General features: G+C 42.1%; 1 protein-coding gene across 1 annotated transcript in view; it reads left to right on the forward strand.

The window, feature by feature from the left end:
- Positions 1 to 268: 268 nt before the first annotated feature.
- The window catches only part of Vps13 (vacuolar protein sorting 13C), a 111,144-nt gene continuing 93,025 nt past the window's right edge, over positions 269 to 18,387 (forward strand). The window contains exons 1-9 of the mRNA XM_077627537.1: positions 269 to 564; positions 2,491 to 2,577; positions 3,333 to 3,428; positions 4,431 to 4,532; positions 7,993 to 8,222; positions 15,052 to 15,132; positions 16,047 to 16,104; positions 17,134 to 17,264; positions 17,404 to 17,510. Coding sequence (XP_077483663.1) covers positions 465 to 564; positions 2,491 to 2,577; positions 3,333 to 3,428; positions 4,431 to 4,532; positions 7,993 to 8,222; positions 15,052 to 15,132; positions 16,047 to 16,104; positions 17,134 to 17,264; positions 17,404 to 17,510 — 992 coding nt within the window. The 5' untranslated portion in view covers positions 269 to 464. The remainder of the gene's footprint in view (positions 565 to 2,490; positions 2,578 to 3,332; positions 3,429 to 4,430; positions 4,533 to 7,992; positions 8,223 to 15,051; positions 15,133 to 16,046; positions 16,105 to 17,133; positions 17,265 to 17,403; positions 17,511 to 18,387) is intronic.

The raw sequence follows: 18,387 nt of genomic DNA on the forward strand, positions 1-18,387 counted from the left end.
TCAGCAATCAAAAGACGAAACAATACAATATCCGATAGTGCTCAGACCGTTACAATGAGTAAAGATTACACTAATCAGCGCCTGAGTTTCGGCGGGAGCTGATACACGAAATCGAAGCGCAGTGTGTAATGGCATGTTGCACACTGCGAAGAAAGCTAGCTGGTGGAGGCTTCATATTTGCTCTTGCTTATTTGTAGCTCTTGTCTCTGTTGCATCTATCTCCAGGAGGGGGCGTGACGGCGCGCGCACATCCGCGCCACATTGAGGAGAGCGAGCGACGCGAAAGCGTTTGCGGGGCACGTGAGGGTGTTGCTGGTGCACGGCGCGAGGCAGTGAGCAGGGGCGTTCGACGCCCAATGCTTGACATGAAGATCCAGCGCTTGTAGAACGAAACGAACTTGTAGTTCGGACTCGCGGTTTCCCACTAAGCATCGTTCCGACCGAGTTCTAGTCGCCGACCGACGATGGTTTTCGAATCGGTAGCCGTCGAGCTGGTCAACTTCATTCTTGGAGACTACATTGAGAACTTGGACACATCCCAACTCAAATTGGGAATATGGGGAGGTGAGTTTCCGATTCTCTTTGCACGAGTCGTACGCGCCTGCACCAGTACATGGTAGCACCGCCAACTGTTGTTTAACTGTCAGCGGATGTGTGATCGCAATCGCGTGCTGTGACACACTGGCAGTTAGCAAGCTTGCGCCAGACCTGTTCCCTTTTCTGTCCAGGCGCGCCAGCAAGAATGTGCACGTATTGTGCGTACGATTTGACGGTGGTGCATTTCGCGTTCGCGATAAACAGCGAAGTTCGCGTCTGAAGGGAAACTCGAAACCTCCCGGCAGAAAGCTGTTTGATCTTTTAAAATACATGCTCCGCTGTCTTTAGCATCCGCGCTACTGTTTCAGTGCATCGGGTTGGTTTTGGTTCATCCATGAAGGAGCCCGTTATTTTCGCAAGCTTGACGAGTGCTGCTGCGGGCATAGATACGAATGCCAGGTGCAGTGTTTGTATCTTTTTCTTGCCGTATTGTTTCATGGGCTGCTGGTTCTCTATCGGTTAAGGCTCGCAAAGCGGATTGGTATGCGGGCAAAATTTTGTTTTTTACTATTTGTTGCCTTTCAGCGCTGTGGGATAGTTCACTCTAGCCCGCATGCATGGTCCCGCGCCGTATTTGTTCAATTCTGGCTGACACGCCCAGTGCTTGCCTCACGCCCCCACCGTTGTGGGTTAACAATGCTATCAATGATCAACTCCAGAACGCGAGTTCGCCCACTTCTGTTGTGCTGCAGCGTTACTTTGTTGCAAGCAGGCACATATTCTGCTATGCTGTTATTTATTAGACAGTCGCCTCATATTGCTCATTTTATGATGCTTTCTCTCCATGTTTTCACAATTTAACTGTTGCCAATTAATTTTCTTACTGCAGCTTGTTTGCATCTAATTGTGTAATATACGCTGCTGTCAGCCAAACTACATTATTCGGGTTGCAACATCCTGACATACATTGTTTACGCCTGAAGGCTAGCTGTTGTTCGACTTCTGCTTAGTAAGAATTAACGTGCTGTCAGTAACGAACACTGCTTGATCAAGAGGAGCAGATGCATATGTGACCATCATTCATGGCCCTGTATTTGTTATGTTCTGCAGCTTTTGCAATCGACTTAAGTTGATAATGATGTTTTTAGTTTTTGCTTGCAATTGCAAGCAAAAACTAAGCCAGGTCCTTGCTTAATTTTAAAACTAGTGCCTGGACGATATGCGGGGGACAGAAAAACAAAAGCTTCCTGTTTTAAATGCAGTAACACTTACAAATGCACATTTTGTGCATATGCCTCAACAGCTGTTTTACAATGAAAAGCAGGTGGCCTTTTATTGTGACCTAATTTTGTTTCCTTGTTTCTTTTGAATGTTGTGAGGTTTGCGTATTATCTTCATTTTTATCCATTGGGCTAACTTCTATACATAACCAAGCCGCTGTGGTGGCTAAGTGGTTACGGCGCTCGGCTGCTGGCCCAAAAGACGCAGGTTCGATCCCGGCCGCGGCGGTCGAATTTTGATGGAGGCGAAATTCTAGATGCCCGTGTACTGTGTGATGTCAGTGCACGTTAAAGAACTCCAGGTGGTTGAAATTCCCGGAGCCCTTCACTACGGCGTCTCTCATAGCCTGAGCCACTTTGGGACGTTAAACCGCTATAAACTTCCATACATAAATATATATTCTTGCTGCCTTTCTGTTAAATGTCCGATAATAATTAGCACCCATGACATTTACTGACTATGGCCGGAGTTGTTCTTTCTTGCTTGACTGAACTTACATAGCACTGAAATAAGGGAAATAAATGCTATCAAGAGAGGCACTTATGAGGAATATTTTTGTGACTATTGAGTGGCTTCTTAGTTTCACCGCTTGGCTACAGTACCTTTCGTCATGTTTTAACTAAGCGTTTGCTTGGAATAGTGATCTCAATGCCTTTGCTTTTTTGCATGCAGGAGATATCAACCTGAAGGATCTGGACATAAAGCAGAGTGCTATTGATGACCTTGATCTACCTTTCCGTGTGTCATATGGTCACATAGGTGCGTGGAATATATTACTTTTGCATTCCACACTATATCCTCGTCGGACCCCTCGTACATTACAGTGCACACGGGATTCTTAACAAACCATCACTCTTGCTGCCTAAGTACCATTGGAATTCAGAGAGTACTCGCTGTGCTTCCACATAATAAGCTTTTCAACAAGTGTGAAATGGTAGGGGCACTCTGAGCTGCCTCCCAAGTTCGTTGGTTTGTCTAAACCAGATTTCTGCTTCTAGAAGCCAAACAGCTCCCAAATCTCTCGTGCTTTTCCAAGAGATATCTTGATTTTGATTTAAATATGCATTCTCTCATGAATGTATTTAACTAAATATACACTATAAAATGTTGAATGTTTCTGTAGGCCCAGAGGGCCGTAGCAGAGAGCAGGGAGAAAACTCTTAAGGGAAGAACTGTTGGACCTACATCCGCTACATTTTATGTGTACATCCACGGGACATCAGAGGCTTGAGATATGTATTCAGATTAACCTGACAGGCTGAACTTTTGCTTGCATCTGACGAGGATACAGTTTATCATGTAGTGCAGTTTTACATTTAGCAAACCTATAATTTACTTGCACTTGGCTTGTGTATATTATAACCCCTGTGGGAGTAGAAAGTATGGAGTAGTGATAGTTTACTCGAGCTAGTAAATTGATCACCTTGCAATTTTATTATTTAGCTTTTCCTTTTTTTTTTTGGACAATACTTGGGACACTGTCTATATCCTTATTTGCTTTCATGCTTTTCCAGAAAAGCTTACTTTGAAGATACCATGGCAGTCATTGTACAGTGCTACTTATTCTGCCACCGTGGAAGGCATCTACATGATTATTGTCCCAAAGTCCGGTAAGTTCTGTGATCTTGTTCTAGGTATAATTCAAACAGTAATATGGAAGATCAAGAAAGTAAACAAAATCTTGTATTGCATGTTAAGTAAAGCATCTTAGAGGGATGCTAAGGACAGCTCTATCCAGTTTCTCTAAATGTTCTAAATATGCTAATTAAATATTCTTAATAGTAAATATTGATTGGCTGGTCCTTTATGGCTATGTTAATGTTTGCTTGATAGTAAAAAATGCATTTGTTTACTGTGATAAATACTACGTCCATTGAGGGCATTTTTGTTTGGATGATACAACAATGCAAAACAACAAATTCTAATCTGAAAACAAATGGGTAGTGAAGGACTGTAGAGACACAATATGACTTGGTAAAATTAAAACTGTCATAGGAAATTGCTGAGGAAATTGGATTTAAAATTGATACTTGTTGTCCAACCACTCAATTCAAATTCTGTCAGTCAGGGCCTAACAGGACCCTTGGATCACTGGTGGAAATGAATGGTGGTGCAACTTAGCCTCTGAGATTTGCACAAAAAAAAAAAAAAATCTTGATATCTCTACAGTTTGCTTGTAAAGTTTGCTTTGCTTTTTTTGCTCAGTTTGTTTGTTTGGAAGGTGGCAGCGACGCCCGTTGTTCATTTTTTGACCTTTCTGACTTATAAAAGCTCTGTTCTGATGGAAAAATGTCTTTTTCATTAGTATGCGGTAATGTGCCAATACAGTCCAACTTCAGTTTGTCTCTTTAGGAGCATCTGTTTGCTTATTATTCGTATACATAGCTAATGAATTTTATAGGTTTCCAATGCATCTAGATCCATCATGTGAAGCACTAAAACTTGATAGTACAAAGATTTCGGTTCGTTGATGATACATGATTACTCCACACAGCACTTTGTGGTGTCCTCAGTCACTTTATTGCATCAGTCTAGTTTCGTCAAAGCTTTTGCTTTCTTTCTTTAATCACAATTCATGACTATCTTTCATTTTTTCCTATTTTTCTTTTCAGGTGTGAAATACGATGCAGCCAAAGAGCAGAAGCTACAGCGAGAAGCCAAGCAGAGAGAGCTTGCTCGAATCGAACTGGTGAAGCAACAGGAAGCAGAGAGAGGTGATGAACACTGTTCTGAGCTGGCTCCTGTCACTGGAATATTGGTTAATTAGTGCAGTATTTAAGAGGACACAGGTTTTTGTAGTATTCATGTGGCCTGAGGCTGTTAGAAGTATTGAACAGGTTGCTCCAAAATAGGTCCAGGAGTTGCAGCAAGGAAATTTTTATTAATACGTTTGCATTGGAAGCCCCACCTGGAAAAAGAATGGTGTCCAGCATTTTAGTGTAGGACACCAATTTCTTTTCCAGGCTGAAAGTATTGAACAGGTTGTTCCAAAATAGGTCCAGGAGTTGCAGCAGGGAAATTTTTATTAATACGTTTGCATTGGAAGCCCCACCTGGAAAAAGAATGGTGTCCAGCATTTTAGTGTAGGACACCAATTTCTTTTCCAGGCTGAAAGTATTGAACAGGTTGCTCCAAAATAGGTCCAGGAGTTGCAGCAAGGAAATTTTTATTAATACGTTTGCATTGGAAGCCCCACCTGGAAAAAGAATGGTGTCCAGCATTTTAGTGTAGGACACCAATTTTTTTCCAGGCTGAAAGTATTGAACAGGTTGTTCCAAAATAGGTCCAGGAGTTGCAGCAGGGAAATTTTTATTAACGCGTTTCCATTAGAAGCCCCACCTGGAAAAAAAAATGGTGTCCAGCAATTTAGTGTACCCGCCGCAACGGCTCAGTGGTTAGAGCGTTCCGGATACCCGGGTTTGAACCCAGCGGCCGCGTTTGGATGGAGGGGAAACACTAAGGCGCCTGTGTGCTGTGGGATATCGGTGCACCTTAAAGATCCCCAGGACGTAAAAATTATTCTGGAGCCCTCCACTACGGCACCTCTTTCTTCCTTTCATCTCTTAGTCCCTCCTTTACCCCTTCCCTTACAGGGTGGTTCAGGTGTCTGCCAATATGTGAGACAGATACTGCGCCATTTCCTTTCCCCAAAAACCAACCAAGCAACCATTTTAGTGTTGTGTACACCACCTGCCACAGTTGGCAGGTGCCAATGGGGAGAGGAAAATCCCCCGCTCCACTTTGTAAATTTTTGAAGGTGTAAAAAACATATACACACAAGAGGAGACAAGCGGGTGTGGCTTTACTTGTCTTACAGGGAGTCTTTCTTCCCATGAAATTTAGGTGCTAAAATTCAAGTTTCTTTGTGATGTGTCACCTTAGAGTAAGAAAAACACAATTTGGGGAAATTAATTAGATTAGTGCAGAGGAAACGCGACAGCATTTTTATAGTTGACTCGCCAGTATATTTCAGCTGTGATTCCATCCCAATGCAAATTCTATTCCAATGTCAATTCTATTAGTTTTGATCCTAATCTGATTCTACTTCAATTCCTAGTTGATTCTTTTATTCAATTTTGCTGAGTCATTCTTAGTCCAGCATCTCCCCTCTTCCCTACAAGTGGAGAGAGGGAGGTGAGAGGGGGTAGTTGGCAGGTGGTGAAGGAGAGGGAGAAATCTCTCTAAACACCACCTGCCACGGTTGGCAGGTGGAAGCTTCACACAGATGCCAATGCTAGACAGTTTTCGCCTTCATGACACACTTAATGCTTCGGTACACCACTGCTATATACTTGCTGAGTGTAAAGTGGTTAAAAAATTGTTTAGTCCATTGCTCTCGTCTTGCTCACGGAGCCTGGTGTTAGAACTGAAAAGTGCTTTAGCAGCGAGGCGCTTTGTTGTGTGAGCTTGCAAAGCTGTGAACCAGAGGTTCTGCAGGCCAATTTATGTGCAGCTAGAGCAACTGCTCTACTGCTTTGTTCTTGGCTGTTTTATTTACATTTTTGAATATGTGAAAACATCCGAAGAGCACTAAATAAAACGTAAGATCATAACTCTTTCAACTAAAAAAAAAAGAAAGTGCAGTTCCACATAAGTACTGAAAAACTGGGAAAAAGGTAAAGAATGAAGTACTGAGGGGTTTGCCAGGCAGAAAGCGACTGCTGCTTGCATCCTCCATTCTTCACAGCTGATAAGCCTGTCTGTTTATCAGAGATAAGGGCAGAATGTCAAAAGATAGTGTTTACATGCCCTGGGCCCAAATCTTTATCAGACAAGAGTCTAGACTGGCTGTTCCCTATAGGAAAGGGAAAATATTAACATGACACATTGAATGTTTAATGTGGAGTTTCTTTCTCAATTTTTTTTCTTCATAGTCACTTGAATTCTAAGGTTGGAAGTACATACTGCTAAACAAAGAATTACCTAGTTCGTAGAAAGAGCATATGATCAGGGCAAGTTTCCTCCTGCGCATGATTTTTATACTCTATATTTGACTGTATTCATTGACTAGCACTTAATTTAAAAAGCTAAATTAAAAACCCAGTAAGCACTCGCACATGTTTTTATTAAAATGTCTAGAAGAAATTACATACCTGACTGATTCTTGAAACCTTGGAACTGCAATGCAATAAATGCTTGCAATAATTGGGTAAATTGTTTCTTTGGTGGGCGAGGAATGGTAGTTCTTAATGAGTGTTGAACAAAGCATCAGGGGAAGCAGTGTCGCCGACATATTAGAGTTCAAGTTGAATACTATCATTGATTGACTTACCATGTTTAAAAAACATCTGAATTTGTCTGATCAAGCATGAGCATATGGGAGTTTTTGTGCACAAACAAGTATTAAGCAGTGTGAATGGTATTGGCGAAGCACTGTACTTATTTCATAAACATATCAAAATAATGAATTCTTTCAGCATATTTAGCTGATATTTAGATTAGCTCCTTTAAATATGCACCTAAATTTTGTGTACATTGTCTGACAAAGCTGCATGCATATAGGTAACCAGGTTTAGCATGCTGCAGTGACTGCAAGCACTATGTGCCTCTGCTAGATACTCCAAATACAACTTTATTTGAAAAAAGTGAAATGCTAATTTAAATAGACATTTAAATGAACTTGGCTATGGTTATTACCAGTTAAACTGAGCCATGAGAGTGGCGATAAGAACAGTGTGGTAGCTAGCAATGATAACCAGGCCATTTCACGTAGCATGTTCTGGTTTTTTTGGCTGGCCAATAACTGTTGCTCTATGCCGCAGGTGACAGTTGCAGTAAACTTCACTTCCTGCCGTCTGTGTATTGCTGCTTCATGTTATTAAACGCAAAATCCTCGTGGAAAAAAAGGTTCTCTCATTTCCCAGTTGTTTTTTTTTGTGAAATTAAATCATACTTATGTTGACTTTTGATAATTTGAACTCGAAGGAGTCTGCAGGTTTGACTCAAATATGAAAAGCTCAATTAATTAAAATTTCTGAAGTTCAAATTTTAATACACTTCATGTTTATAATGGTTCAAACATCAGTTTAAAATAAATGAAGGTTTGAATACAGTGCGTTTGAAGCATTGACAGTGTCGCTGTAGGGTTAGAGTACCTCCCCCTCACTTATACTTCTACTGAGCTTCTGGCTCCTCTGATGCCATGGTGGCACTCTTTATGGGGTCAATGTGCAGACAAGCCGAAGGAGGAGAAGCAGGACACCTTTGTCGAGAAGCTGACTGCGCAGATCATCAAGAACTTGCAGATCCGCATCCGCAACATCCACATCCGCTATGAAGACAACTTCACTATCCCTGGGCATCCATTTTCATTTGGAATCACCCTGTACAACCTGTCGTTTGACACGACTGATGAAAACTGGGAGCCATGTGTGCTTGACGTGTCTGCACGGATTGTGCACAAGGTGGGAGTTAAATTTTGTTTTTCTATGCCATTAGAAGGCTCCCTAGATGAAAATGTTTTTCTAGCAGCATGACATAACCAAGGAAACCCCTTAATTTTTTTTTTATTTCAAAATACTGCAGGCCAGCGTTGGCCCAAGCAGGAGGGCCATGAAAAACACAAATCACACCACCGCGTGAAAGCATACATGTGACACACAGCAAAAATGAAACTAAAAAGATGAACATAGCAAAGACAAATAAAAATACATGCTGAAAAATTGAATATAGGAGGGTCACTTCCTTTTTAGTGAAGCGAAAAAGTTTTTAACTCCTGTTCCACGTTAGGAGAGTTAAAAATCGATTCAGGGAGTGCGTTTCAATCTGCTTTTGTTTGAGGGAAGAAACTGTGCTTAAATGCGTTTGTTTTAGCAAAAAGAGGCTGTAAGGAGTGCTCCCTACTATGGAGGGTCCTTCGAGCAGTGGAGTGCCTGAGGAATGAACGGGGAGAAATGCTAAGTTTACCTGCAATAATTTTATGAAGGAAAGAAATACGGTTAAGTTTTCTGTGCGTGCGGTTCAACGGAATGTTATTGTCTTTCATGAGCTGTGTTGGAGAGTCAGACCTTCTATATTTGTGAAAAATGAAACGTACTGCCTTCCTCTGGATGAGCTCTAGTTGATATCTTTCTTGGTGTGCGGGTCCCAAATTTCAGAAGCATATTCAAGTTTGGACGTGACAAAAGTTTTGTATGCCAAAAGCTTAATATTTTTAGGAGTATGTTTTAATTTACGTCTTAACAAACAAAACTTAGAGAAAGCGGCTGAACAGATCTCAGAAATATGAGTGCCCCAGGTTAACCGGTTGTTGAGAGTAATTCCTAGGTATTTATATTGTGAGACCTCTCTAATGTGGCTGTGGTGAAGGCAATATTTGTAATTACGAGCTATTTATGTTAATTGCTGTGGCAGCCGCTAGAGGGCACTACATGTAGAAAATGGCTAGAGACATGGAAATAGAGACATGGCTAGGTGGCTTGAGCCACCGCCCGATGTAAAGGGTTCAGCTGTATCCATCCATCCATCCATACGTTGTAACTTGTCGTCTGCATATTCTACTGTGAGTGAATGTGGAGAGATGGACGTCCACCTCGAACAGTGTGTAAACATAAAATTCTGCGTGAAGCTTGGCAAGACAGCCACACAGTCATATGAGCTCCTTCATGACACAACCATGAGACATTATCGCGGGCGCGAGTTTTCAGGTGGCGCAAGAGGTTCGTTTCGGGGAGAACGTTGATGGAAGACGACACAAGGCAGGGGTGCCCTTCAACATCGCGGAACGAAAGCAACATGGCTCAGATTAGGGAAGTCGTACAGCAAGACTGCACCATTACAGTCCGCATGCTATCAGATGGTCTCGACATTAGTAAGACAATGTGCCACCAAATTTTGCGTGAGAACTTTGGGAAACGAAAGCTGAATGCCAGACTTGTGCCGCACTCCCTCACACAGGACCAGAAGGACACGCGGGCTTCAGTGAGTGCTGATTTGCTATCCGAGGCAGAGAAGGATGCGGCATTCGTCGACAGCATCATTGCTGAAAACCAAACATGGTGTTTTCAATACGATCCTCAGACAAAGAGGCAGAGCGCCGAATGGCATTTCACAAGCTCTCCGGCGTCGAGAAAGATGCGGCGACAGAAGACCAAAACAAAGACAATGCTGATAGTTTTTTTCGATGCCAAAAGTGTCATACAACACGAGTTTGTCCCACAAGGGTGGACGGTGAATCAGGAGTTTTATATCCGCATGCTCCAACACATGCGTGATGCACTGCGACGCCGTCACCCTGACTTATGGGCATCTGGACAGTAGAGCCTTCTCCACGATAACGCAAGGCCGCACACTGCTCTCAGCGTGACAAAATTTCTCGCCAAGCACAGCATTACTGTACGTACCATCCACCATACTCGTCTGACCTCTCCCTATGCGATTTTTTCCTGTTTCCTCGTGTGAAGAGAGCCTTAAAAAGTCGCTGGACGGGGAGCGTGGAGGTCATTCAAGACTCCACCACAAAGGAGCTGACAGCCGTGCCAAAAGAGTTTTCCAACCATTTCCAAGACCTCAAGAAGTATTCGAAGCTGTGTACAGACTGCAGGGGAGACTATTTCGAAGGGGTGCTGCACAAATGATTTCAATGTTAAATGCATTTTTTTTTTAATGGACTCAGTCTCGGAACTTTACGGACAAAGGTCCTAACACACTACTCTGAGGAACACCGGAAGTAACAGGAAGGGATTCAGAAAGAGTACCATTCACATCAACACACTGAGTTCTACCACTTGAATATGCTCTGACCCATTCAGTAAGATAAAATGGAATACCAAGTAACTGCAATTTATAAAGGAGCTTTGAATGTAGCACGTTATCAAAAGCTTTCGTCATATCCAAAAAAAGAACATCGATCTGTCCCGAGTTATCCAGCACTCTAAAAAAATCATTAATAGTCGTAACTAGTTGAGTAATGGTCGACATACCCTTCCTGAATCTGTGCTGAAAAGGTGACAGAATATTTCTTTCATTTAAAAAGTCAATTATTAAGCGGGCCACGATTTGCTCTAGGAGCTTACAGGACTTAGAGATAATAGATACTGGTCGGTAATTAGTCACGAGTAACTTGCCCCCTTTTTTATGAACCAGCACAACACGAGCCTTTTTCCAATCTTTTTGCAACTCACTGGTTTGCAGAGATAAAGTGAAAAGTTTAGCCAGATGCTCCGAGATCTGGAGTGCGTAACGCTTTAAAAAGGCATTTGGAATGTCGTCCAGGCCATGGCCCTTCCGAATATTTATTTTTCGCAGCAAAGAGGGAACCCCTTCTGTGGAAATAACAGAAACTTCGTTAGGATTGATAGATTGCTTGGGTGCATCAACGACCATATCTGAAAGGCTCCCGAAAACACTTTGAACGTGCCTGTTAAAGAGTTGAGCTATATCATTCACATCAGTGACGAGGCTCCCATCCTCACTTTTAATTTCTTTGAAGGCTTCCTTTTGTTGACCAAGGTATCGCCAAAATTTGCTCGGATCTATTTTTATGAATGAAGGAAGGGTGACCTTAAACTAACGGGATTTTGATGCAGGAAGTGGCTGTGCTAATTCATGTTTTAATTTCTACAAATACTGAGAAGGTAAGGAGTGATGTCGCCTAAGATGTTTAATTCTCCGCTTCGTATGAATAATACCACGACTACGCTTGTTTCTAATTTTTCGCCGGGGTACAAAATTTGCGGTACAAAATAAAATGCCCTTCTTGAGGCGTTCCCTTAAGCTGTGTGTGCCACCTTCATTGGTACACATCAACACGTCATCCAAATAATCAGTAATAGAGGTGTCGTCACAGCGATAAAAATCACGGACATAGGCAACAGACAAATTTCGGGTACTTTTAACGTGATCAGTAGGACAAGAAAAAAACAACAAATGGTGACTGAAACACCAGGTTCAACTCTCAATTCACCATTAGAGAACAAATCACTGACAAAAAGCAAATCCAACAGAGCATTTTTATGGGTACAGTCGCACACAATTTGGTTAAGGTTTAAGGCTAACATAATGTCCATAATTACGTCACTAGAAACACTGGTCCCGTAAGCTAAACTCTCCAAATCCAAGCCAGATAAATTGAAATCTCCCGTCACAATCTCATTATTTTCACGCTTGGCTAGCAGATGATCATATAAGCTCTCAATAAATGCGATTTCAGTGTCAGGAGCGCGGTAAACTGCACATAATTAAAAGGTCAAACCCCAACACGACGCATTTAAAAACGGACTTTCCTGATCAAGAATTTGGTCGAGAACAGTGACCCGCAAAAATGACTTCACAATTACTGCGACACTCCCGCCCCTTGAACCACGATCCCTTCTTAAGATGTGATAGCCCGGGGGAATAATCTCGTCATTACTTATTTTATCATGCAAACCATATTTCTGAAAGAACAAGAACGTGTGGGTCGTAAGAAAGTAGTAGTAGTTCAAGGGCATCAGTTTTGTTCTTAATACTTCTGGCGTTAAGGGACAACACGTCTAGATCATGTGCTTGGGCCTGCAACCGCCATGTTTAAGAAGTCTCGCCTCGTCTGATAGGCTCTGGAACATGTGAATTCGAAGCATCGTCCCACACTTAGTAGGTGTTATCATTTCACAGTTTGTCATGCAAAAGGGAAACCTGTTTGCCACTATCACCTTCATTTTTTGCACTCAGCCAAAGTAATTTATGCCTTTTAACTGTCTCTGCAGAATAGTCGTTTTGGATAGACACTCCGGTCCCTTTTAGCTTTCCAACACTGCTCCAAACCAGTTGTTTTTCAAAGTAATCCTGAAAGTATAAGATAACTGGTGAATTCGCACCTCGCGACCTAACCTGTGAATGTGGGCAACAGAAGTACACGTAAGACCAAGTTTATCGTAGAAAACTTCGTCGTTCACCTTTTGGCGCAATATTTCTTCAGTCTTGTTTTCCTCTTTTTTAATGCCAAACACAATCAAATTGCTCCTGCAACTTTTATCCTCTTGATCAACTAACCTTGCACTCTGCTATTTCAATGATTCTTGGACTTTTGCTAAGCTTTCATGTAGGCCATCTCTTTCCTGTGGCTTCGCGGCTGTTATTTTTACGTTTTCCTCGAGTTCATTCACGCGCAGGCCAAAGTTGGCAAGAGTTTTTTCTGTCTGTTCTAGCCTACTGATTACATTGGCCAAGTCACTGCGTATAGATTGCTGGCCTATAACAAGTTGCTGAAGCAATTCCGTGACAGAGGGATCTGGACCAGGGTTTTGCTCAACGTCTCCGCAAAGCGATAGCATCGATGTACAGAAACATTCATAAGCAAGGGTCAAAACCATATGTGGGCTCGGCATAACGACAAGACACCTTTCGTCACTTCTGTACGAACAAACACTACTAACCTGGACAGTAAGCAGGAATCTTAGCGTCAGCGACATGATCCCTGCTGGCTCGCCGAGCCCACTGGTGAAGTATTGCTGATGACAGTCTTTTGTAGCCCATGCTGGAGATGCCACTGATGTGTGAAAATCCTGAAGTGGAACGATGCCCATGTCAGGTAGAAAGTTCGAATCTGGAAAAGGGAAGCTTTCACCGACAGAGCCATCTTTGCTGTTATCCGATCCTAAGTGGCGACACGTGCCTGAAATCTTTGACGCACCGGCTGTGACGAACAGGGCAACCTGGACAGTAAGCAGGAATCTTTACGCTAGCGACATGATCCCCGCCGCCTTGCCGAGCCCACAATTGCAGTGCTTTAGGATGGAATTTGTAGTGTAGCTTATAAGGGAAAGTATGGGTATGTTGTAGAAGTTAGACAGTTTAAAAAGATATATATTTAACGTATACTTCCGGATGCAGCATGATATGAAATTCTGTTGTACTGTTGACTCCAGGAAATAGGAAGAAGGCAGCGCAGCGCACTTGTTGAACCTTGCAAATTTCTAGTTTGCATTTATTGTCCCCATTCTGTTCCAATTTGATTGCTTCTCTGCCTTGAGATTAACACCTACCTGCTGCTGTTGTCAGCATGGCCCATTCTCTACTGTACATATACAATGCTTATATCGTGTCAAAGTAACGAGCCTTATGTACACAACAAAAGCAAAATGTGCTACTAGGGAGAGTGCGCACCAAAAAAATAAGCATGGACAACAAGAATGGAAATGCCAGATGGATCTAGGCTGACTAGTTGCCTCGTGTGTATTTAGGCATCAGCATAACAAACCGGAGAAAATGTGGCGGAAGCATATGTGTGACGTAATATTAATTATCGCTGATGTGAAAACATAAGAAACATGCTCCATTAAAATGTTCATCCTGCGTCTCATGCTGATGTTTAATAAAAATGAACGAACCAGCTTAGGGAGACTGATTATATCAGTTTAACAGCGTTAAACAAAAAGAATGCCCTGCAGCTGTCTTCCCTAAGCGTTTTGCTGCTTGAAGCAATGTGATTTCTAGCCACCTTTATATGGCGTTTGGATACTGCACTGCTCTTTGTTGCAATGATTAGAGTATATTAGAGTCTATCTTCTCTTTTGCCTGCACCCATTTTCCTGTTGCAAAATACTGGAATTTTAGCGTTTTGTCAGAACCCTCACTAACTTGCTTGAGCATTCTTGCATTGTTCATGTAAAATTGTCTCAGCCATGGGTAAATGATGAATTATGCATATACTGCAAAGTAGCATGTTTTTTTTTTGTGCAATGCATTTTATAAAACGAACTTGCTGCCTGGGATGTCAGATGTAGTTGAGTCTTAGTTTGATCTTTCTCTTGTTCTCTATAACAGTACAGGTGGAAGCACTGTATTTGCCATTTACTTTTGTTTTCTTGAAATAAAGATGCACTCTTATTCATATTTATTGAAGTCATTGTCAGGTGAGCCCTGTCAGTTGCTCTGAAGTACATGGAGTTAGAAAAAAAAAAAAGACATCTGAATAAAACGCCATTATGATGCCAGAGTAGGTCATATTCTTGCTCCCTGGGGGTTGCATATTTGAAGCAATGCCTTTTGTTTTCGCCTGGTACGTTGTACCAGTGATATTCTGAATCTTCTGAAATATTGAAAATCTTGAATCATTGGAGCGCTTAAAAAGTTTTTTTTTTTTCTTCAGTGAATGTAAAGCTTGCATATAATGGCTGAGCTCAACATGTAAGGCTAAATGGAACATGAAACTTGTTCTTGTGACAGCATATGCCAGGGCGGTTCTTGGACGATATTATGAGCGCATCAATGAATGCCTCTTTCCTAACATGGAAAAACTTGTTTTTCGTTCAGCTGGTCGATATAAGCAGCTTTGGCTTGTACTGGAACCCAGATTGCAAGCTGTTCATGGACCAAGGGCTGCAGATGATAAAGGTTAGTATTGAACAAGGGCTGCATTCTCAAGTGATCACACTGAAGTGTTTTCAAGGTCAAATATTAGACCATTTGGTATATAATGCTTTTGTAGCAAGGGTATTTAGAACTGCTTACTCTATTCCAGTTTAAGTTGTCCGCTCTGTCAAAAGCATTGTAGCCAGCTTATTGTGTGATGTGTGCCAGGTCCTTATATGGCCTTGAAAGTTGCATTCAGAGTGGTTTTGATAACAAAACCTTGCTTTCTATAGCAGGGCCATTAGGAAGCATTTCTGGCTCACTGAAAGGCAAGTAAGCTGTACTGTTGGGCTAGTTGGTTTGATATTACTCTCGTAGCAGCATAACATTACAAGGTGAGGTGGATCAGTAATTATGGTGCTGGGCTGCTACCCAAAATACTCTGATTTGATTCCGGCCGCATTGGTCGCTTTTTGATGGAGGCGAAATGCTCGAGGCCTGTGTACTGCATGATGTCAGTGCATGTTAAAGGACCCCAGGTGGCCGAAATTATCTGGAGCCCTCCACTATGGCGTCCCTCATAGCCTGAGTCGCTTCGGGACTTAAGCCCCATAAATCAAACCATGACAAGAAAGGCATGGATGACACATGGCGTGGCAACACAATGCAGTGCGTTCTTCTTTCCTCATTTCGCACTCCTATGAGAGTATGAGAGAGGTAACTGTATGGCTGTTTTAAGAATTCTCAAAACACTTTTATTATTACATTGGTCGTACCTGTAAATTTGATTTTGGGGTGTCACATTGACTTTGTAGAAAGTGGGCCTGTGAACAGATTTCTCTTGTCTCATCTTGTTCAACTGCTGTAGCCTGTGATGTGGTCTGAAAGGGATCTTTCCAAAATACTGCACTAGTGGTTTTGTTTACAGCAGCTGACCTTTCTGTGATAATTTGCAGCCATTGCTTCAAGAGAAGATCAGCAATGAAGCTGTGAGGCCGGCCGACGTTTCGTACAGTAAGTAAAGCACTTTGCTGCTATTGCATGGTTGCACCATTGGCCCATCAGCTAGCAGTAAGTCCGAAAAACGAGCTGGTTTACCTGTAGGTTGTATTTCTGGAGACAGTAGTTATGCTCGCTGCACACTGCAATGGACCTTTGTGCAAGTTTAGCAGCCATGAATGTCTCTATACAATTGTGTTTGCTGCCACTTGTAATGCCAGTTTTTGCAGTGAAGTAGTATTAGTACTGCAGTGCAGTGTTGTATATTGAAATTTACTATTTTCTTACAAACGGCTCCAAGGATGTAGTATATGGCTCTTTGGGAGTGCCCAGGATGCACCGTACAAAAATTGATGCAACCCATAAATGCAGCAGATTATTTGAGAAGCATATGCTACTGCTTTTCACTTACAGGTCATGTGCTTCTGAAGCACATAGCAAGAATTGTATGCTTTGTACTAGCTCATAGTGCTGTAGTAGGCATGCACAGGTTTTATTTTCACTGTATCAGGCACTTTATACTGTGGACAGTGGATACAACATCCCAAACTTTAGTGACAACCTAATGCTGTAAAACTTTCGTTTGGGTTTTCTTTTCACTGTCCTTTCTTTATCTCTGCCACCAGCAAGGCCCTCATTATGGCTTTGTTTTGCTTTGTAGAGCAAACTCTCTTGTGAATATTTGCTAGATTGTAACAACTTTTATTGTGGAGGATTGCAGTCATGCACTGGGCGTTCCGCAGTGTCCAAGACTGTTCATGACGATGCAGAAGTGTTGCGTCCAGAGTTGAAATCATGATTAAAGTAGAGCATGACTGACAGCTGCTAAGTAGTGCATGTGTTGCAGGCACTGCAACCGGCTTTTCTCTTTATGAGCACAACTTAACATTTTGTTCCTGTGGTTTTGTAGCGTCTTGCTGCCTGTTTGTAACTGTAGTATGACGATATTTTGGAAATTCTCACCGTTCCCAGCACTCAACTGTGGTCATGTTACTAAAGGTAGATTGTTTGTGGGTACAACCATATTGCTGTTGCCTCTTCTAGTGTTGGGTCCAATTTCTTCCGTTGCCAAGCTGACCATGGACACAAGGCCAGAGATCAACAACTACAGCACCACGGGAATGGTTCTGGACATCGTCGTTGCAGAGATCAGTGTTGGCATCAGCAAACGCCAGGTTCGATGTTGCCTTATTGCATTGTGTAAACAAATTATAAGCAGTTCATTGCTCCATGCTCGTTTTCTTTTTTATTGAATTTGTTTTGATTGCCACCTTTGAACCAATAGTCTTTCTTCCTTATACCTACACGTTGCAGTTCCAAGACATGCTGGCACTGTCAGATTCCGTCACGCGGATGACAATTGCCGCACATTACAGAAAGTACAGGCCTGACGTTCCAGTGCACAACAATGCCAAGAGATGGTAGGTTGCCTGTTTTTGCAATCTATCGTTCTATTTGTACTGCATTCGGTCTATGCTGACACTGGCTTGTTCACATCATTGTGTTTTCCAGCTTTGTGTCATAGCCTTAAAGATAATGACCACTGATTTTAAAGCACCCAATTTTTTTTCATCCCAGCGGTGGTCTAAGGTGCTCGATCCTTCAACGGTTTTGTTACAAGCGCTGTTTAAGATTTTTATCTAGAATTTTTCAGTCAACGCATGGGCCCTTTTTCATGTATCCCAATGCTGGGAACCTGGATCGGTGAGCGTGATGATGGTTTCATGTCTGCAAAAGTGTTATGCAGAAAACTAAATGACTATCATCTGCCAGACATTAATTGGACACATTTAGTATTGGGTAGCATCCATTCCAGTTTCCACACACAGCAGTTACGGCACAGTTACTTATGCATTGTCAACGAAAGATTTAGTGGAGTATATCGCTTAATCCGAGAAATGCTGAACACTATTGCACCATCTAGTGGCAAAATCTAAAAGCACATCCCCAGCTATGTGAAGGGCACAGTGGAGAGAGCATAAAGTATAATAAAACATGATGAACACTCCTGAAAAGAGAAAAGCACTGGGCACTTCAAACAAATCAATGATATTTTACAGAGATGTGGTTGTATGGTTTGATACACTAATAGTATCAGGGTTTCACCACAGGATGGCACTTCAGTTTGTTTCGTGCGATTTTAATTGCCAAATTAAAATCGTAAATCCTCATTTCTTGGATATTGAAGTGCTCATTCCTCGCATCTTAAGTTGATTCTGAGGATGGCGTAAAAGAGAGAGGGACAAGGAAGGCACATGAAAACAACGGGGCAGTGCCTTCCATTATTTTGATAGGCCT

Source organism: Amblyomma americanum, chromosome 6 (assembly GCF_052857255.1).
Source record: "Amblyomma americanum isolate KBUSLIRL-KWMA chromosome 6, ASM5285725v1, whole genome shotgun sequence".
NCBI classification, from domain to species: Eukaryota; Metazoa; Arthropoda; class Arachnida; order Ixodida; family Ixodidae; genus Amblyomma; species Amblyomma americanum.